The 22,401-nt window shown below is 46.8% G+C and overlaps 1 protein-coding gene across 7 annotated transcripts in view; it reads left to right on the top strand.

The window, feature by feature from the left end:
* Positions 1–362: 362 nt before the first annotated feature.
* Positions 363–22,401, top strand: part of INF2 (inverted formin 2) — a 40,299-nt gene continuing 18,260 nt past the window's right edge. For 2 of the 7 annotated variants that reach the window (XM_041476303.1, XM_041476305.1), the window contains exons 1-5: positions 5,281–5,337; positions 18,559–18,967; positions 20,287–20,402; positions 20,944–21,103; positions 21,894–21,927. In XM_041476303.1, the coding sequence (XP_041332237.1) occupies positions 5,329–5,337; positions 18,559–18,967; positions 20,287–20,402; positions 20,944–21,103; positions 21,894–21,927 (728 nt within the window). In that variant the 5' untranslated portion in view covers positions 5,281–5,328. Of the gene's footprint in view, positions 422–5,266; positions 5,338–5,613; positions 5,744–18,558; positions 18,968–20,286; positions 20,403–20,943; positions 21,104–21,893; positions 21,932–22,401 lie in introns of those variants that run through there. The other 5 variants (XM_041476308.1, XM_041476306.1, XM_041476309.1 and 2 more) reach the window with 5 other exon arrangements.

Consider the following 22,401-nt stretch of genomic DNA (forward strand, 5'->3'; position numbering starts at 1 on the left):
GGTCCCCGCGCCGGGCGGGGCTGCCCCCGCTCGCACCGGGGCAGCTCGGGCTGTCACCCGGCTGCGGCCGGGACGGGGCAGCGCTCGCCTCCAGGATGCCCACGGGACACAGGATAAAGGGGCACACTAGGGAGTCTCCAGGGTGGGCAGGACCCCTCTGCAGCTTAGGGAACGCAGCTCTGGCTCCGCGGAGAGCTCTTCCCCGGGAGATGATCTGCCAGGGCGAGACGCCAGCGGGGCCACCAAGCACACACCCAGCAGAACACGGGTTTGGGGCGGCGCGGCGGAACCCCCGCGCGGGAGGAGACAAAGTTCCACGGCGGGGCCGCTCCGGACCCCCCGCCCCGCCCGCGCCNGGGGCGGTGAGGGGCGCTGCCCGCAGCAGGGTCGCTGCCGTCCCCGCCGCAGGACAGCCGCCGCGGTAAGACCGAGCTCCGCCGGGGGCGATCGCGGGAGCGGGGTCCTCTCGGTCGGGAGAAGTTGGGCTGGACCCTCTCCTGGGGCTGCAGCCCGGCCGGACATCCCCGCGCCCGGCTGTGCCGCCGAGACGGGCCGGTGTCCGCGGAGGAGGGAGCTCACCGGGCCGGAGCTCGGCGGGCGGCTCGAAGCTGTGGAGGGATGGCTGAGCGCAGGGGGATGGAGGCGCGACAGCAGCAGGGAGGTGTAGGTGGGACCCAGTTTGGGCTGCAGGTGCGGCAGCGTCGCTGGGACGGGCCCCGCTGCCGCTTTGACGGTACCCGGGAGAGGTGGGAGCCGGTCTGGGCTGCGGATGCAACAGCGCGGTGTATATGCAGGCGGGATGGAGTCCGGATTGCGGGTGCCGGAGTGGAGCTCACAGGTGGGAGCCGGTCCGGACCGCAGCCGCAGACGCGCCGTGCGAGGGCTGCGGGTTCGGGCTGCCGCTGCTGGGTGCCGTTCGGTGGCGGGGACAGCCGCACGGTGCACGGGTGGGATGTGGTCCGGATTGCACGTGTAGGTGCAACGTGGTGCGGGTTGCAGGTGTGATGTGCAGGCGGGATGTGGTCCCGCTGTGCCTGGGGCTGGCAGAGCATCTCCCAGCTCGGAGGGGATGGATGGCGTGCCTGCGTCTGCGCTGGGCCACTTTTCAGGCTTTTATTTTGACGGATCCTGTCCTGTTATCCACTGGTTTTCTGACAAGGTCTCCCAAGTCCTGCCCGGTTTTCCCACATAGTTCTCTCCAGCCTCATCCTCCCTTTTGCTCAATAACTCTGCAGTGATTAAATGGCTTCTTGCAACATCGGTATACAGAGCTGAATTCCAGAGCTCGTGGGCGGGGAAGGAGTGCTCAGACATACTGATTTTAGAAGAAATACCCCGAAACTGTGCTCGTGGTTGTTCCTCCCTGTACCAGATCAGCACTGTGAACTGTACGTCCTTTCTTTGGATTCTTAAGACTGAAGAATTTCTCCGGGTAAACACAGTGCAAAGCACCTCAGGCTCCCTGGTATACTGCAAGGAAACTTCTGGCTTGAGTTAGTTGAAAAGGAAAGTTGGAGTCAGCAGAGTTACAATAAGGTTACCATCGTCCTAGTGAACTTGCTCAGAATTTGGGCTGTCTGGCCACTAATCTCATTTCTCTTCCATCCACTTAAGCTTATTTTTCCACTAAACAGAGGCTGCCAAAACCAGAGGGCAGGGGGGAGGGGATCGCAGGAATCTGTGAGGATATGAGATTTTTTTTTTTGTCCTGTTATAAGTTAATAATCCTATTCTAGGCTGTCATCCAAAAATATTGCTGAAAAAATGCAAGCAGTGTACAAGACCCATTGTATAAAAGATAATCTAAACATAGGACAGGAAGAGACCTGGCAGGTCAGCAAATCTAAACACAGAATGATATTATGCCTTATTGCACATGACTGTAATTCATTTGTTGCCAGCCTTCTAGGAAGGGGAAATTTCACACCTTAATTGAACTGATATTACAATACTTTCTCCAATATGTGGCTTTTTCATACTTTGTATTTGCATTATGACTGCTTCGTTCTCCCTGTCTGGTGCTTTTCTCTTATCAGTGTAGAAATAGGAGTTGCATGCTTTTCTCTTTACTGTGCAATGCCAAACAAGCTACGACTCGCTGTCTGCTTTCATGAAGCAGGCTCCAGCTTCTGCTGATCCCTGGCACTTGTGAGCTGGGCTTCTTAATCTCCGAGTTCCCTGTGGATGAGCAGAGCTGCAGGGCTCAGAGGTCTGTCCTGTGCCTCTCATGTTTTGACACCTTGCCTAGAAATAAATCCCTCACCAGGTAGGTGCTGCAATTAACCTCCTCCTCAGGTTCCTCCTGTCCTGTGATCGGGGCTGGGAAGCTGGGATTTTCCTCTCCAGGTGTCCATCTGACTTCTGTTTTCTGCTGTCAGCTCTCATCATATTCCAGTCATTCCATTAATCCCATTTTTATTGCATATCCCCATGTTCTGTGCTGGTTCAGTATTCCCTCAGCTTTCTCCCACTTGCTCTGTCATGAAGGGAGAAGTTAAGTAGGATGGAGTCTCCCTCACTTGCAGTAGTGACCTCTGCTAGACTCAGACTGACCCCTTCCATTTCATTGTCTGTCTGATCCTTCTAGGTCTGTACCCTGCTTATTACAAATTTTTGTCTTTCATTTGCAAACTTCTGATTTCACTGGACTGCATAGCAAATGGCTTCAAATGTGTTGTAAGCTGAACTTTATCCCTTATCCTTGTCTTGTGTGCCAGGTATGCTGGATAGTTTTCCCAGAGCAGCTGAGCAGAAAATTTTTGTTAGCAAAGCAAGCTAAGTTGCATTTTGTCCTTCTTTCCACCCAATTTTCTTCCATGGCATCAATTATTAGATGTGGGGTTTTTCTGCAGTGATTATTCTGTTGATGAGGGTGTTTAATCCCACGATTGTACTGTAACCAGCTGTGAGCAGAGTAATTCAGCAGCGGGGAGCAACACCGTGCTGCAGACTGGGCAGTGAACAACATTCATCGAGCTGAAACAGCTGAAGGAACTTCAGACAAACTCAGTGCTCATATCTGAGCTCAGATTGAGCTCCCACTTGAATATCCTTGCTCTGAATATTTGCAGTAAGGTCTATCAATAATGATTCAGAGAAAATACCACTGAACCAACAAAGTCAGGTCATGGGGTTACACGGTGACACTGAACAAATCCAGCTCTGCTCAGTCCAAAATGTACTGCAGTTGGTAGGTGCAGATAAACATAAGGGGTTATCCCAGCTCTGTTCATTAACATTGTACATTATTTTTTATATAACTAGGTGAAAAATACCAAAATATTTTGCAGAAGGTAGACTACAGCATGATACCCCTCATGTTCAGTGCATAACATCTGCTTCTGAACTAATATATTATAATCCCTTTGGCATTATCCAAATGCCAACTCAAGCTCAAGTTTATTCCAGTGTTTCTCAGCATTGCCTGTGCAGCAGTTTATCATACAGTGTTCATGAACTTGGTCTTGCAGAGGCTGCCTTCATCTCCCAATGGCCAGAAAAAGCACTGAGAGCACCAAGCACTGCAACAGAGTGGGCAAACAATCTGTATTTTAATTTTACTGAGATTTCTCCAGTCCTGTGCTGGCAACCAAAATGCTAAGAACAAATTCAGGGCAGGAAACAAGTCACATCAAATTTTGAGTTTTGACTGTCTCCTTCTAGTAAAGGGCAGCTTCATGCTCACAGGTCTGGTGTAGGACTGTCACACCATTCCAGTGGCTCCAGTTCTGCAGGCATGCTTTAAGACTGGAGTGAAGCACAAATTGGAAATGCTTAAAGAAAGCATTCGGGTGACTTTTCAGTGCCTCTCAGATTCCTTGTCAAGGGCAAGTATCCTCTGGCTCCTTTTTCCTAGGAAAAAAATAATAATGAGCAACAGCCAAGCTTTATGATTGCTACCAGAAAATGTCAGTGGTAGATGAGCTGATTTTATGAAACTGAATACGGAAGAAAATTGGGTGTGGGGTTCAAGCGTGAGGCCCTGAGTCATTGTCTGGCATCTACAGGAGTGCCCAAAATTAAAAGTTAGTGATTGTGTAATGTGGCAAATGAACGTTTGTTGCTGCTTTGTCAGCCAGCCTTTCACATCTGCAGAAAGCATCAGGAAAGCATCTAACAGCATGGTGGGTTTTCTGTTTGATGTAATGAACACGTATTGTTCATGGATTCAGCTGTTTCTACTATTTTAATACCTGAGCTGACATTTCAAAGTGCTGGGAATGCTGGAGCCACAGATCAATGAGAATCTTAAGCAAGCAGCAGTGTTTGCAAAAAGCTCTGTAGCATTTGATGGTGTATTTCAAGGTCTCTGAAAAACCATCTGAGTTGATAAAGGACAACAGACAAAGCCAGAAAGGACTGAGAGACAGTGGATGAAGTCCTCATTCCAGCATTGGAGTCACTCAGCTGATTCCAAAATGTTTAATGACCACAAAAGAAGCAGCTCTCTTCAGAAGGGACATTGCTCCAGTGCTTAGTCCAGTATCACAAGAGCAGACAAATGAAGAGCTGCCAAATGCTGTAGTTGGTAAAGCCTGATGTTGAACTTGGCATGGTTGTAGTAATTATCACCAGGTGATGCTACTTGGCATTGGCTTCCCACTTGTTATTTTTACCAGGACCATTATTCAGCTGAGGTGTGAACAGTATTAATTTTGTGGAATGTTGGAGGCCAGAGCAGGGATTTGCTCTTTGCACTGCTGTTCCATTAGGGTCTGTGAGCAGGTGTCCTCAGTCACTCCTTGGTGCTGAGAGTTTCAGCTGATGTTTGCATTGCTGCTCACAGAGTACCTACAGACTCTCTGATTTCACCCCAAACCCAACTTGCAAAGCCTTTGTTGCCTCTGCTGCTCCCAAGCTGATGGCTAGTGCTAACATAGGACATCACTGGTGGCAGCTGGCCACCTTGGAACTGTGTGGGTCTCCACTTTTCCAGATGGGAAAGCTGAGTCACATTTTAACAAGCAAGGACATCAGAGGAATTTGGAGATCACTCCAGGAAAGTGTGGGAAAGGAGGCATCCTGCAACCATAAAACCTCTATGTTTAGTTGTACTTTAAAATGGAAAATGTTGGTGATTTTGGCATTGCAGAGGTCAAATGAGCTCCGCTCCCGTTTGCTCTGCACAGGGAGCCATGGCCACCTGTCCCACCCCTTCCCTGTGTTCCCCAGAGGGAGGGACATTCCAGCCCCACTGCTGTCCCAGGAACTGCAAGGCAAGCTCTTCCCTTGTGGGAGGCACAGCTTCTCCCCAGCACACCCTGGGCAGCAGAGGGGATGCAGGGAAGGAAGCAGCAGCAGCAGAGCCCCTTTCCTCGCTCCAGATCAATGAATGAGGTTGGTATCATCTTGATTCATTTCTTTCTTTATTTATAATTTTGATGAGCAGCTCTGCTTTTGCCAATGCAGCAGGGGCATAACTGTTACACTCGCTCCGTGGGTTAAGTTGCATTATTTTAAATGAGGCAGCTATCTCCATGCTGCTTCTGTTCTGCTGGCTTCCCCTTTCTGGGAGCTGTCTGCTCTTTGCTTGTCCTGCTTTTCTGTTAAGTCATTGCTGAGCATGGGCTGGAGGCAGTGAGCTAAGCATTAGCTTTATTTTCTGACAGAGGCCCCAGTTGGAAACAGAAGTTCCCATAGTACAGGGCAGCAGCTTTTTGTGAGCAGGGCTTTTCTTCCCACAGCCTACCGAGAAGTCAAACTGTGGCAAATCAACTCATCCCATCGACTGGCCCAGATCAAGGTACTTCACCTAAATAAAAGGATGGCCCCTGCTGCCAAAGGATTTACTTCCAGGAGCGGGTGCAGCCCTCACGGGCTGGATGTGCCACCCAAGGACTGCAGGAGGAGAGGCAAAGCCACACAGCCCTCCCTGGACCGTTCCTTGTGCGCGTCTCTTCCATCAGCACTGCAGCGCTGAGCCCGTTCCCTCTGTCCCAGCAGGTCCCTTGGGGGCACAGGGTGGCACTGGGGGGTTCTGGGGTGCAGCTCTGGGGTTTTGCCCCCCTTGCAGCCCACAGCTGTACACCCTGGGTGTCTGCCTTCACTGCATCAGCTGTGTGACTAAGCCTCCCTCCTGCCCCAGAAACAGCCACAATCTCCTCTGTGTGTTTCTCGCTCAGAAAAGGCTGATTCATTCTCTGAAGCAGATTAATTACTTCTGCTATTTAGAAAAGAAAAAAAAAAGATAAATCCTTTAGAATTGGTCAGCTTAACTTTCAACTGCATGCACAATGCAGTGAAGCAAATCTTCTCTGAGCCAGAGCAGAAAAGTTCACACGGAGTAAGAAACTGTAAGAATGCAGTATTTACCTGTCATGTCAGCAGTGGGCTCTGCAATTTAGAAAGTATTTGTGAATGTGTCTTCTTCTTGACTTTTATGACAAATGGTGCAAATGTGAGCCTGCCATGAAGGTGAAGTGGGGAACAAATGTTTTTATTCCCTGATACATTTTATAACTTGCTTCCTTTCTGGTTTGTGTCATGCCGATGTGGCAGCAGGCTCCCTGAGTAGCTCTCATCTGAAAACTGGCTGAGCTGCTCCATTTCTCCCTTGGAAGGCTGCTTTCCAAGCCTGCCTGGCTGTGCTCACTTGTTTATGCACTGATGGGCTGTAGTTTCCCATTTCAGAACAAGCTGTCCAATATTCATGAGTTATTTTATATTTACCCAGCCCTGAAGCTTCTTTTATAAGCCTGGGGATAAATTTTGGGTTTTGTTGTTTCCATTACTGGAAATGGACTGAACCTCTGCAAACATTACCAAGCCTTAAATAAGGCCTCTATTTATCTAGAAAGGAAGGGAAAGAACTAACACAAAGCTAAATTGATTTACAAGCCTGTAATTCCCAAACCCCTGTTCTGATAACACTTGTAAGAAAGCAAGCCATATGTGAAGAGGTGAATCACTTATAAAATGATATCCTAATATTCATTGTATATTAACTTATCAGAAAAATATAGTGATTTTCCTCTTGAAGATTAATGACAGCCACATGTTCAGCTGGCATAAAGCACTGCAACTCGTTGGACTATGCAAACCTGAGGATATGATTGAACAACTGATTTCTTTGCAAAGAACATAACAGTATCTAAAGTGATAAGGAAAAACTGAAAAAGGTCAAAATGATAATCATTAGATATCCTGCTTGTATAGGAAGGTCACTTTGACCAAGCATGAGACCTTTCCCATGATCCCCAGTTGGTTGGGCCATACTAAAATCTTTTCACATTAACACAAAGGCTGGGTTGGAACTGGAAAGTTAGTATCTAGGGGGACAATTTTAGGTCTTCTCAAAACAGCTGGAATGAGTACTGTAGCAAAATGAAAGGTTAAACTCATTAATGTTTTAGGATTACTGTGTTATAAAATAGGCTCTTCAAACTTTTTTACCCAGCAGCAGGGAAAATACTCTGAAGGCATCCTTGGAGTGGATTAATGTTGAAATCATGCTAAGCCAGCCTTCTTCAAGCATTTGTTTTAAACAGCTCAAATGCTTAACTTCTTGAATTAGTAGCTGAGCAGGTTCTCTCATTAGCCTTGGTAATGTTCACATTCACACAAGCGAGCAGGAAAGTACCTGGCGGTATCTGGGGCTGTTCTCCTTAATGTGTGCAATACCTGCTTCGCCCATGCCATTAGGAATCCTGGCTGTGGTCAGCCTTATCTGAACAAAAACACTCAGGATGTTTGCATTTGGGCTGTTCAGCACATGAGGTACCAGCCCCTGTGATTCAGCAGCAGCTGAATGGAAAAGCTGATCTCGGTAGAAGGGAATGGCATTTGCAACCTGTTTGGAGAACAGCTGGAAAAACACTTCTGCACCTTTCTGGTGTCTTGGGAGCTCTGTTCAGAAGGGATGCCTGTAAATGTGGGACTGAGTAGCTCTTTAGCTTAGTGATGCCCTCAACCCTTTCTTCTGTGGACCTCCAGCATCAGACTGGTTTCTAGGGAAGAGCTACTGCCTGAAGATCTTCACCCTTGTGCAGGTGGGGAAGGTTTGTGCTTGCGCCGGAAGGATACAGCGAAACCCTGGGCAGGATCTGCCTGCCTCTCTCCCTCTGGGGCAGGGCTCAGAAGGTGCTTTTTTCTGTAATTACATCTTTTTGCTGCCGCAGCACCAGCATGTGTACCAGGGAGCAGAGTTCAGCTGCCGTGGCACCCTTCATCCTGGCAGTGCCTAAGCAGTTCCCCTGCAGCCTTAGCATGGGTGCACCATATGTATGCAGGATAAACAATAAATATTAGCCTTCTTACCTATGCTTAGCAGCACATAAATCCTTTAGAAAGCTGTACGTGGCCCTGTGCTCTGCTGGTGCAGTTTGGGATTTTGGCAGAGATTTTTGTCAACACCTTTCCAAATTAAGCTCCAAGTTCCTCACGGTTCATGGTTTAATCTCCTCAGGTGAGATGAATGTACTCATTTAATTTACCCATTTTGTGAGTAGTGTAATCTGTAGTCTCCCCAAAACACCCTCCCCATGTTTCTTTCTTGCAGAAGCTTCCTACCAAAAGAACTGCAGAGCAACCGTGAAGGATGTTTGAAGCAGATCAACCCCATTAGATACAAAGTTCCGGGAAATATGCTACTGGCAGTAGCAAAGTCCTTTATTTTTGTTATCTGAAGTATTCATCAGATAATGACTACTTCAGAAAGCTTTTTTTCCCTGCTTTTAGCATCCTCTGAAGTGAATGCATTCAGCCACAAAGCAATTGGAGAGCTGGTCTGTGACAAGAGAGCTGGAGGGATGTCAGTCTTCAAGGAGAGTAGAGAAATTCAGTAAGAGCCAGCAGCAGTCAGCTCTGCAGTTCCTGTCTTGCTCCTGTGGTTTCCTGAGGATGCTCAGATGTCTCTGCTCCCCACAAGGGAGCAAACTGGCTGCTATCACTGTGCTGTCCCCATACCTGGGAAGGTCATCATTAGTTCACTCCATTTACATCCCAGTAGCTCTTCTGGCATCTCCTGCTGCCCTCCGTGTATAAGGTCGTGTTGCAAAGGCCAGAAGCCTTGTGGGCAGGGGGAGGATTTGACTCTTCCCTTAAATTTTACTTTGCTCTCTCCCTAAATTTGTATGTCTTCTTCCATGCCTTGTTCTCCTTCAGTGTCATTTTAGCACTTTGTTTGACACTGGTCCTTCAGCTTACTTAACTCAGAGTCAGTTCTCAGATGAGCAGAGAAATTGAATTATCCAAGTTTATTTCCCTAATTATCCAAGTTAATTCCCTAATTTTTCCCCTGTAGACATGTAATTGTTATCACTGGCCCCATAGGTGTCAGAGTACCAGCAAAACCCATCACAGAGATGCAGAGGTGAATATTGCACCTCAGATTCTTGAATAACATCTGTGCTGATGTTTAGTAATTTAGAAGGGAGTCATATGAGGCATTTTAGGCAGGATCACCTAGAAAGAGCCATTGCAGCAGACCTCTGGCTGGCACAGGTCTCCCTGCCAGCCCGAAATTAGCTGGGTGTTCCTTTTCCAAAACCCTTGACATGACTTCCTTGAAAAGACACTGGCATGGGAATAAATTTGTCACGGAAACAGAGCAGTGAGAAGACACTGATTGCTGTAATTAGGAATAATCTAATTCCTAAAGGCAAATGGGTTGTATTTATGTCTGTTTAATTGGATTCCTGAATTTTGTGGACCAGCCATGTGGGCAGTCAAGCCACTGCACTGTGATTCAGAGGCAGCAGAGTGATACTCAAAAAGTAGAGGGTCTCTGCTATATTTTACCTAAGATGGAACTAAACTCTTAGTTTGTGATGTAATCTGTTTGATTTTGGTGTAGTTACTATTCAGAGGACCACCAAATCATCTGCTAGAAAATTGGGGTAAAATTGGGCTGATTTGCTGGGGGAAAACCATTTAGCCCTCTCTCTGAGAAACTTGGAAGTTCATGTCCATGTGGCCTGCAGAGGGACAGTGCAGCCTGAGAGCTGGTTTTCCTACTTTTCAGTCCAATTTCTCTGCTTCTGCTTTCTTGCTTTTGGTTTTTCTGGGGGTTTTTTTTGTGGTTTTTTTTCATGCCAGAAATTATGGAACCTTTGTAGAAGGAGAAACATCTCTGTAATTTTTCGGATCCAGGCTTCAGATGAAACCTGATGGGACCTGACTGATAACCTTTTACATTGCTTCCATGGTTTTCAAGGACAGGAATTTGCACCATCACAATCCTTTCTTTGCAGGATTTTTTTTCTCTTACATTTTATCTTTTCCCCTAAAACCTGCTGTGAGCCTGGTCCTGCTCCCAAGAAACAGATTAGTGACTAATCTTTTGAGGCCTTGGGGATTACACTTCAGGGGTGCATGAGATGTGAAGGGACATTCATTTGCTGCTGTAAAACCCATTCTGAATTAACAATAGTATTGGATTGTATGGGCACACCCCCAGAGTGTTTCCTATGGCAGGATGGGGAATTATGCAGAGTCATTTCCCTGGACATTACATTGTTATGGTGAAACTGTTTTAATTAGAAAGCACGTGGGCAGTTTGGTCTCTTAAAGGCCAACTGAATTTGGACCAAGGGGCAGACAGATCAGTGTATTTCTAATACTGGTGGAGTCGTGCTCATGTACACAAGGGTTGAGTTTCCCACCTAAGGCAGGAAGACTCTTGATGTGGGTTCCAACTTTTGATCTGGGAGGTTCAGTTCAGGGTAGAACCTCACAGAGTAAGAAATAAACATTTAAAGCCTAACTAACCCCTGGGCCAGGCAGGAGGCTTATGCTGAAATGGGCCATGTTGAAATATTCACAATTTAATAATGACTGGGTTGCAGTTAACACCTCCCAAGAGGCTGAGTGGATGCATTTTGCAGCTGTGGCTCGCAAACTGGCTTTCACATTAAATATCATCCAGAAAGGCAGAGAGATGTTTTCTGTAAAAAAGAACTTTTAATGTCTTCAGAATCTGCTGAGCCCATAAAAGCTGGGCTGAAGCTCAGCAGGACCTCAGTGGTGCCCAATGAGAGCAGAATTCTTGTCAGTGAGCCCCTGTCCAGGGGACACTGCCTGAGCTCCCAGCCTTTGCTATGTGGCCCCTCTCCTGGGGTGGGCAGCCTTAAGTGAGACATCCTCAATATTTTAATCTGTTCTGGTTCTTCCAGCATTGCAAAGACCCCTGAGGCCTTGCACTGTTTAAAGCTCTGATGCCACAAAGCTGAAAACCCAGCTCAGCTTATGCAAGATGCCAGGGGCTGTCCCCACCCACAGCCCTGCTCTCCATCCCACAGCCCTGACCACCCTGCATCCTCTTTTTTCCTTCTCATTCTTTTTCCTTTCCTTTGCCAGGTCGTTACCCTGCTTTGGTCATTTCCCTGCTTTGAGTCACCCCATGCCAGGAGTGCTTTTTCACATTGGGCCACAGACATGGAGTGGGAGCAAGGCTCCCACCTTCCCAGCCCACGGGGAAGTGACACCAGCACGGGGTGAATGAGGATGACAAATGACATGCAAATACCTGCCCTGGAGGCTACAGAAGAGTCACTTCCTTGCACCTTTCCGGTGGTATTTGCATACTATCAGACACTGACATCCTGTTGAACTTTCTTAGAGTGTGTGCATTATAAAGACACTCCTTTGGGGATTTACAGTGTGTTGACTGAAGGTTGCTTGATGAGAGAAGGAGAAAAGGATCTGCCTGGGGAAGGGAGGGCTCACACAACTGGTTGAGAAGTATCCTTCCATGTGGGAGAGACAATGGAATAATTTGGCTTCAGCTCTGAAGTAGGAATTCTTCCCTCTGACAGTTTTCTCTGTCCTCTTGGCATCCTGGGGAGGTTTCTAAAAACATCAACAAAAAAAAAAAAGGCTATAAAAGGGTTTTGGCTGTCATATCTGCTTGTGTGACAGCTTCCCACAGAGCAGAAGCCAGGAGTCTTAGAAAGTTGCCACTGCACTGTCCATGTTGCTGGGTAACAGTTTCTGCTCCTCACATGACCCCAAATGATAATAATAAATTGCATCCCAAAATGCTGAATGGTGCTGAAATCACTGTCAGATGGAGCTGCTGCCCCTGCCTGAGTGTGTGGGCACTGGAGCAGGGGAATCTCCAGACCCACCTTATTCCCATCAGAGTTTTCATGGGATCTGGATCTGGCTGGAGTCAGGATGCCCCTGTGGCTGCCATGGGGCTGCTGGCAATGGGAAGGACCAGGGTGAAGCACTGGTGCCTCATTTGGTGCAGCACAGCTGGGGCTGGCATGGGGCCAGTGGTGGCCACCACCTCACATCCCTCCAGCGTGGAAGCTGCTGTGCCTGCCAAGGCCTGTGGTAGCACATGAGGGTGCCCAGGGTTCATACCCACCGTGGAAAGCTTCTGGTACTGGTTTGTCTGACTCACACAGATAAGCCACTTTCCCCCCCAGTGGCAGTGGCCATTACAGAAACAAAATCTGACAGCTGCACTAGTGTGGTTTAAACCTGGCTCACCACGTTAAGGGAAGTGATTGTTGTGTGTCTTCACACTTACAGCAGCAGAGTGGTTTCAAACCCGTTTGAAGCTAAGCCCGTGGAACCTCTCATATAAATAAGGGTTTAGAGGCCACTGAAGATCCTGATATAAATGTCCTTGAGCGTCTCACTTGAGCTTGATTTGTTTGTGGTCCTTTAGCAGCTCAATGAGAAATTTGTTTATTTACTGACATCAAAGGCACCAGCGATTTTTTTTTAATTTTTTTTTTTTTTTTTTTACTGGTTGGGTTATACCTGGTGTAACTCCACTGTGTCCATTCAATACATATTGAATGGACACATTTACCCATTTTGAGAGACATCACACAGTAGTGTAGTTTGTAGTTGCCCAGGAGAGAAAAGCTGTGCTGGCACACAGTTGATAGTGCTGAATGGGACTGAATCAGAACAACATGATTTTCCTTTATTTGTGAAAGAATAAGCTATACTGGCAAAATACATACAAATTTATACCAGTATGGCCACTCTTTGTCTATGCACTGAAGTCCTTTTCTGGGAATTTGCTGCCAGCAGAAGCCATTGCCAGCCCAGTGCCAGGCCCACTCAGTGTGGATGGCACAGTTCCTGCCCACCAGCTGCAGCAGGGTGTGTGTCCATGCTCCCTCATCTCCTAAAGATAAAATATTCCCCATAATGGTTGCAGCTCTGCTGAGGCCACAGCTGACCTGGGCTGTGTTGTGAGAGCTCCTGTAGGCTGTGCCAAAGCAAAGCACCGTGTGCCAGAGACCTTCCTCAGTGCTGAGGAGCAAGAGTGGGCACTCATCCCAAAACCTTTTCATTTTTTGATCATAAATCACACATTCTGGCCTCTGATACAGGTGATCTACAGAATATGTAGATCTAAAGACTGCTGAGGCTACTGACCATGGCAGCAGAAGGATGGAGCAGCACTTGGTGGGGCAAGGTCTGTTGTGCAAACCATGCCTTTGGTTTGCTTGCCTGAATTTCCCACCGTGTCCTTATCCTCAGCTGCCCTGGGAGACTGAAAATGCTGCTGGTTGCTGCAGACACTGATGGGCACACACCAAGGGGTCAGGTTGCTGTCTAAAATAGAGATCTGTGGTTTCCCCCAGCTTGTCTTGGTGCATGGGAGGATGGTTTGTTGGCCTTTATGTGGGTGAGCTTTTCCGACACTGCACAGGAAAACAACAACACAAATGAAAGCAAAACAAGAGGTGAAGGAAACACATCACACTTCCAGAAGTGACTTTGGAAAGCACAAAGCCAGGATGTTGATTCTTTTTAGGGGCTGAGTAGTCTGACATGTTGCAAAATACAAAGGGTTGGCGTATTCCCAGCAGCAGAGGGAAAACTGGAGCTCCCCAGAAGCGAAACCTGTCATTAGCAGTCAGCCAGGCAGAACAGGCTCCTGAGTGCCAAGAACAGGCATGGAAGGGAGGGGGACTAAGCAGCATAAAGGAGCTTTTCTCACCCTGGCAGTCTTGTGGAGGGGAGCAGAGGGCTGTGAGGGCAGCATGTGGGATTGGGATGCTCCCAGAATTCTTCAAAGGGTGGCAAGGAGCTGCTGTTCCCCCTCACACACACCAGCCCCAAAGTCCCATTCTTCTGCATAGGCAGTGGGTCTGCTCCCCAAAAAATCAGAATAGTTTTGACCTGCAGTTTTTCTCCCTTTTGTTTTCACTCAATTATACTTAGCTGCCCTGAGAAATCTCTTTTTACATGTCCTCCCCAGTCCTTGCTGTGATCCGTGTCATCCTGGAGGCATGTAATAATTTAGACTGAAAGCTGTGCTCTGCAGCTCTGTTCTCTGCAGCTTCACAGGATGGAGGAAGTATTGATGTGCCCTGATTTATCTCCCACAGATGTCATCTCCCTAGGAGTGGATTTGAAGGACAGAGAGGCACAGAAAACTGAATCTGGGAAGCACCTGATTTAGAAAGAAGGGAGGAGAAAATTTTACAGACCAGGTTGGATGGATGCAGGGAACATCATAACTTTGCAAACCCAGTGATCCAAAGAGTTGGCACCATGAATTGTGACGTTGCTGTTGCCACGTGCAAGAACACAAGCTCTCGGGATACCTTTATGTTTCCCAAAGGAATCTCCTAAAATTAAGAGTACATTTACATTGATGCTGCTTTAGACCTTCTAGCAACCTTCCAATAGTTAAGGGGCCCTACAGGGAACCAGAGGGAGACTCTCCATCAAGAACTGTAGTGACAAGGAGTAATGGGTACAGATTGAAAGAAGGAGAATTTTTTTGCTGTGAGGGTAGCTAGGCACTGTCACAGGTTGCCCAGGGAGGTTGTGGATTCCACAACCCTGGCATCCAGGCCAGGCTGGATGGGACTTTGAACAGCCTGGTCTGGTCCCTGCCCATGGTAGGGAAGATGGGTCTAAGTGATCTTTAGGGTCCATTCTAACCACTTAACATTCTGTGATTCCCCATCAGGGCTAACCAGCTTCTGAGGGTGAGAAGATGAGGAGAGGTTTGCATTTAAGTCATGCAGATGTGGCACTTGGGGACATGGTTTAGTGGTGGCCTTGGCAGTGCTGGGTTAATGGTTGGACTCAATCTTAAAGGTCTTCAATCTAAGCTAAAGCATTCTGTGGTTCTTTGTTGTGGCTGTGAGTGTCCCCACAGCAGCAAGCACAGACACGCTGCCAGGCTGTGCCCAAGGCAGCAGCACCCAGCCCCAGTGCTGAGCAGGCAGCTGGGGAGGCAGAGCGTGGGTGCTGCAGGCATGGTCAGACACAGGGTCTGGGGACATTGCTTCCACCGTCACAGCCATGGGAAACAAAAAGCAAAGCTCCCCGTGGCCTTCTGCTGGCAAAAGGTGAGGTGTATTCAGCTGTCCTGTCTGGTTTTGTCAGGGCACTTTGCTTCCTTTGGCCAGCATAGTCTAAATAACCCCTGTGAGGCAGCCAGGTAGATGTGTTCCATTTCAATCCTTGTCTGTCTGGCTCTGCTGAGGTCATCTACCTGCTAACAAGCTCCTGTGGTCAGAGATAAAAGGCAAAACCAGCAGCCCTTTAAAGATGTATCCGAACATCTTCGCATCACTTTGCTTCATGGAAAATATGGAAAGATGTAGCATTCACAATATATCACTCTTATCTGTGTTTGTAAACAGATTTATCACACCATCTGCAAAGTCGTATTGCCATCTCCTCCATATTCATTTCTTTTCCATTTATGTAGTACAGCTCCTGTTTGTTTTATTCCCTTTTTACAATTAGCTACATTAGCTACCTTTATCCTTTCCTACAAAAAGGGTGCACTCTCTGTGGGGAAGAATATTTAATCAGTCCAATTTGTTCATTTTAGTGCATGAAAACACAAGCCAGGACTGTTTGGAGAGGTGCTGCCCGGTTCTGTTTCTCATCTCTTCACATCTGTGCGGAGCAGGTGGGAGGGAAGGATAATTCAGAACAAAATTGCTGGTAAACAGGATGCTCTCTCGGTATTTCCTGCCTCCTGTTGCACTGGTGGAGCTTCATTTTCAGGAATCAGCTAAGCCTGAGGTCAATAATGCTGTTGTAATTTCTCTGACTTGCTGTAGCTGATACAATATAATACAAATACAATATAATGAGGCATTCATACATCTGGGAGCAGAAAGTCAGCCTGCGTTGTTATCTGGCTGGATAAGAAATGTTTACACATGTTCAAATGAAAAAAGTGATTTGCTGGGTATAAATAAAGTCACACAAGAGAAGAGGAGCTGGCAGCCACTTCTGCAGCCCCAGGGGCAGACCAGCACCCAGGTCAGATGGTTCTCAGTACTGCCCCACACTGAAGGTCCAGCTTGACCCCAGCACTGAGAAGAGATGTCTGGGCTCCATGCACAGTGTGGAGGAGAATTTGACTGCAGGTGGACCTCTCCAACCACATGGCTGTAGATTTGCAGTCACCATAACTGGTGAGAGGTGTAGGATGCTGCCCCATCCCCAGGACTGTCAACCTGGGACAGGAAACTTTTACTTCTCTCTCTCCAGTGAGGAAAGATTTCTCTTCTCCTTTGCATCAAGCCTAACCCAGATTCCTGGGCTTGAATACAGGGGAGGGACTGGGGTTGACTAATCCCAAAAAGAATTTTACCAAGAGTGAGTAAGGGCTCTGGACTGCAGGGAGTGATGACAAATCTTGGAAACTCAAGCCTGTGCTTTGGCAGGGAGGTTTGTTTGGGGATTGGTTGGGTTGTTTTTTTTTTAATGGTCCTTTTTATCACTTTTCAGCTGTACAGTGTGTTCTCAGATGGTATATTTGCCACTTCATGGTTTTGGATCGTGACCATCATTTTTTCAGCTAACAGAACAGGGAGCAGCTGGGTGCTTGGCCAGCTTCTTTCCCATTGAAGCAAAAGAAAACTCTGCAAGAGGGTTTCTCCAGAGCTCTCTAAAAGAATTTTCTGTCACCGTATCCTGCTAACTCTCTGACCTCTCAATGCAGACTTTGATGCTGTGGGCTGCCAGAAAGTCCCACCATCACATTTTCTCAGGGAAATTTTTCAAGTGTCCTACCCCATCACACTTTGCATCTTTCCAAGAGGCATATTGAGGCCTATAATACCATGCCTGTCACTAATCAGTGAGCAAATCTTTTGGCTGTATATTTGCCAAGGGGACATTGCCAAAATGATTCTTTGGGTAAAACAGAAGCCATGCAGCTCTGCTGCAGGGAAGGAGCCAGGACCTTTCTCAATGGCACAGTCCCCAGGAAAAATCACAAGGCAGGCTTTAAAATGAGATTCTTTTTCCAACCAGTGTAAAGGGTCTATGCTGTATGTTGGCTTTCTGGAAACAAAACCTTCCAGAGATTACTTAGTTTAGATTTTTCAAGCATTTTTTCTTGTCACTGTTGGGCTAGAAAGCCTTGTGCTCGAGCTGGGAAGGGAAAATAAGAATCTCCCATAATCCCTTCAGTCCCCTAACTGCTGAATTTTGGGGCCAACTGGCCCCAGGTTATTTTGAGCTCTTTGCAGGCTCAGCAGCCCCGGGGAACAGAGGTACTGGTGGTATGGCAGGACAGGGAGATAGCATCAATTTTTGTGGGCAAGCTGTCATCCATGGGAGTAATTCAGCTTTAAAGCAGAATCAGAGATCCACAGAATATTCTGGGTTGGAAGGGACCCACAAGGATCATCAAATCCAACTCTTAAGTGAAAGACCCATATGGGGGTCAAATCCACAGCCTTGGCATTATTAGCTCTGAGCTAATCTCAGTGGCCAAAACCATTGCATGCAGCCTTGAAAAGGACCTGTGTTGTGTGACTTGATCCCTGTGAGTCTGAAAAATAATAATCCTGCCTAAAACCATAAAATCTGTCACCAAGAGTTACACTTGGCTTTGCAGTTTCTGTGTGCTGAATCAGTTCCTGGCCTTCCTTGCTGCTGATGGCCTGTCTGGGCAGGCCATGTCCTCCAGGGAGACGGGCCATTGCTCCCCATCTCCAAAAAAGTGCTCTGCTGTTTCTGTAGCCAGCCTCCTGCTGCTGTACCTGCACTCACAGCCTGTCAGCCTCTCACATTATCAGGCATAAACACCATGTGTACAAACATATTTGCTATTACAGCAGACAGGAAGGGATTAAGTGAGTGCTATAAAATTAACCTCAACATCAGTCAAAAGAAACAAAAGCGAAAAAGGAACAGGGTAATCAGATGCTCTTGTGAGCAGGATATGCTAAAAATGATTTCTCCATCCCATTACAAATGCTTAGAAACTGCACAGCCTCTCCAGTACAGTGAGATTTTGAAGTGGTTTAATGGGCATTAGGAGTTCAGAGCTGATAATGCTGCTTCCAACCTTTTCCTTTCACTGCATGAAAACAAGTAGTGGCAATTGACTGGTGCAAATTGGCTACTTTTAAAGCTGTATTTGCTGGCTTGGATGTGCTAAAAGTCTCTCCACAGAGTCTTAAGAGCCTGAAAGTAATGTGTGTGGTTAAGGTGGGGATATATTGAGTTTCTTCAACAGAGAACTGGTTCCAGTGTGTTCCCTGCATGCTGGAGAGCTGGGACCTTTACATCCCAATTACTGGGTAAAAAGCAGGGCTACTGGATCATTTTTGGTCAGTCCAGACAAACTTCTCACTTCGGCTTTTCCTTTTCTTTCAGAACAAACCATTCACCATGTCAGTCAAAAAGGAAGGTGCCCACAAGAAGTGGGCTGCCCTGAAGGAGAAACTCGGACCCCAGGAGACCGACCAGTCAGAGGCCAACCTGGAAAATGCAGAGCCAGAGCTGTGCATCCGTCTCCTGCAAATGCCCTCAGTGGTGAACTACTCCGGGCTGAAGAAGAGGCTGGAGAACAGTGATGATGCCTGGATGGTCCAGTTCCTGGAGCTGTCTGGGTTGGATCTCCTCCTGGAGGCCCTGGACAGGCTGTCAGGGCGAGGAGTGGCCAGGATATCCGATGCCTTGCTTCAGCTCACCTGCATTAGCTGTGTGCGGGCAGTCATGAACTCCCACAAGGGCATAGAATACATTGTGAGCAATGAGGGCTACGTCAGGAAACTCTTCCAAGGTGAGAAAACACCTTCCTACTTCATCCATCACATGCAGCACTGGGGATATGATGCATCCATTGTCTGCATCATATGCAGATAACTTCCCTGTTGCTTATCCTCCTGCCCTGCACCAGGCTAGTTGGAAATAGTTGGTCACAAGTGATTAATGAGATTGTTTTCTTCTTTAAAATAAAACTGCTATGAAATCACATTGCCATTTCCACACGAATATTGTCATAGTTTGCTGTGAAGCTGGGGATAAACCCAGCCTTATCTGTATGCAGGCATGAGACATCTTCAACCCTTTGGTTGTCAGCAGACATTTGCTATTCAGTCTTTGAGAGCCCCAAGGGCAGAGGAGAGGAACTGAAAGGGCTTGGAGTCTTGTGGCCTGTAAAGAGGAGGGAAAGTGGCATGTTTGGACTCAAGAGAGCCTGCTCTCTGTGCTGCTCACTCTGCTCCTCCTGGAAGATGGTGGGTAACACCACTTACATTCTCCTGCCATTCACTTGGCTCATCATTAGATTGGAAATTCATCAGGGCATCTTGTAAGACTTACTGTACAGCACTTAGTGGTGCTGGAAGGATAACTTCTGTTCCCAGAAACCCTTATTAATAGCTTTTTAAAATGCATTTGGTTTGAAAGCTGACTAGCTTCCCCCTTCAGTTTTGAAGTCCCCTTCTTTCCTCTTCACCCTGTGTTTTCTTAGCCTATATAAAATATGGAACTGGAATTTTTGTATTGTGAAAATGGGGGTATATCCTGGGTTTTCAGTGTTGGAGCTTCTTTGTGCTCTAATATAGGAAAAATAAGACAGCCTAATGCACTCCCTCCCAGCTCCCAGGGCTCACAGAGAAATAGTGCAGAAAGGGAATACATGGGACCCACTGGAACAATTGCTCTAACTCATATGCATATTGAGCTTTTCTACACAAAAAATAACTGTCATTAATCAAAGAAAATTGTTCATCTGCTGTTCTAGAAAATACCCAGATGTGAAAATGGGAAATAAATTTCATGAGTGCTGAAAAATCTTGGCTGCTGTTGCAGCATGTCACTGGACATGGAAAAGATTAATAACTACAAGCTGCACAAAAATGCCAAAGGGATACCTGTAGCATTTACTGTTCCCACTAGAAGTTACCATCCCATAATGCTATTGGGATGGGATATCTGTACATTAAGATATTTCTCTTCCCATCTTTCGTTGTAATGGGTCCCCTCCTTCAGTCTCTTTTCTACTACTGCTCGTAATTCATGTAGCAGAAGACACTGAGATTCAGAACATTAATGTCATTATAAATTCTGCTTTGTTTTGTTCTGTTTTTCCTACAGCACTTGACACAACTAATGTCATGGTCAAAAAGCAAATATTTGAGCTCCTGGCTGCACTGTGCATTTACTCATCAGATGGCCACTCTTTGGCTCTGGATGCTTTGGACCATTACAAGGCAAGTGTTTGGTTGGAGCAGAAGGAATGGCTCAGCTTTGATCCATGCAGACAGATCCATGTACCAGAGAAAAGGGTGGGAATAAAGCTTATTTTGCATTGTTTTGGTAAGAGAAGTAGGGGTTTATAAAGTGAAAGCTGTTGGGAGTTTTTTGTGGTCAGTGTAGGTCTATGGTGCTGTTCTCTGATTTCTGTAGACAGATGACTGCCACCCTCAAGGTGCTTTCTGGCAGCAGAAGCACCACCAGATCAGCAGAATAAATGGTGCCACATCCACAGGTTTCACTGCCCACGAGCTCAGGTACATGCATCAGTTGCCAGAAAGCACAAAGGAGTCCAAGAGTGTTTTCAATCACCTTCTGTGCCAACCAGCCCCTGCTCCGTAATGGAGGAGTGCTGCTTTTACCCGTCTGCCTTCCTGTGCACAGTGGGATAAACTGAGGATTTCACATGCTGATTCCATCTGAGAGCCTGCACCACGCTCATGGGCATTTATGTCTGTATAGACCATTCTTTCATAATATCAGTTGTGTTACCCACAGAGTGTGAAGAACCAGCAGTATCGGTTCAGCATCATCATGAACGAGCTGTCCAACACAGACAACGTGCCCTACATGGTGACACTGCTGAGTGCCATCAATGCCATCATCCTGGGCAAAGAAGAGCTAAGAACAAGGACACAAATCAGAAACGAGTTCATAGGTAAGGATGTTTGTTAGACCTTTCTCTGGAGAAAGTCAGTTACCAAATGGGTTTTTTTCAGATGAATCCATAAGGTGCCTGAAGAGGCTGGGGAGCAAAAGTGCAAATATTAATTTTCTTCTTTCTTTTGACCTTTATTCTCAACATCCTTTCTGTCAACAGATTTTTTTTTAAACTTTGCTGCTTTCCCATAGCTTTGATCTTTTCTGGAATCCCAGCAGCACTGTATCACTTGAGCTTCTTCAGAATATTTCTATAACCAATCATCTTATATGGCCACATTTCCATATATTGCAACTCCTTGTGAGAGTTGATAAAGTTTCTGCACTCTGTGTCTACTCAGTTGAGCCACAGAGGCTTTCCCATGGTTCAGAACTTTCCAACTGCTAGAATCCCAGGCTCCTAGGTACCATTGTTGGGATTCACCTCACATGCTGGGTGCATTTGAGTTGGTGAGCCTGGGCTCCATTTCTCTCCATGGAGACCAAGGAGCATTCCACTGTATCAGACTGATTTTAGATATGTACTTGGACTGAGTGCCTCAAAAGTGCCTGTGTCACTCAATAACCCCAGGGGGATTGTGCAGTGGTTCACACAGGTGCTGCAGATGTGTGCTGTGGTGTCTCATCATTTAACAGATGACTCTGCCCACTTTGATAGATCCATCTGAAGATATTTTCACTTTTTCTCCCTACAAAAAGTTTTTATGAGCATAACATATATAAAGGTGTTAACAAATAAGCACCAAGTGGGTCATAATGCAACTATATTTATTTTTTTCACCTGCCAGGGCTGCAGCTGTTGGATGTTTTAGACAAGCTAAGGTAAGAATCTCTGCTTAATTTTTTTTTTTTAATGAGATTCACAGTGAAGTAGCTTTGGAAACTTAATACTTATCCAGCCTTCTGTTGTGTGAAGTGCAGTGTGCTTGGGTGGAGTGGACCATGCTTGTATGCACCCATTCCATGGGAGCCAGAAGCATTTGGCCAGTGTTGAGATGCTCTTGCCAACCACAGTGTCACGGGGACAGCTGTTGGCACAGATGGCACGCACACAGGCTCTGGGCACAGATGGAGTAGCAGTGTCCTCATTGAGGCTGTTTCAGACTGAATCTGAAGCAGTGCTGTGGGCTCACTGAGCAGCTCACTGTGTTCAGCACCCCTTCACTGCTGCTGTTGGTCCCAGAAGCAACCAGCTAAAACAATTTACTAATGCATAGCTGAATGAAATTTAAAAATTATGTTCTATGGGAAACATCTGTGATAAATTCTAGAATGCAGTTTATCTGAGTTATCCAT

Source organism: Pyrgilauda ruficollis, unplaced genomic scaffold (assembly GCF_017590135.1).
Source record: "Pyrgilauda ruficollis isolate IOZ18807 unplaced genomic scaffold, ASM1759013v1 scaffold38, whole genome shotgun sequence".
Classification (NCBI taxonomy): domain Eukaryota; kingdom Metazoa; phylum Chordata; class Aves; order Passeriformes; family Passeridae; genus Pyrgilauda; species Pyrgilauda ruficollis.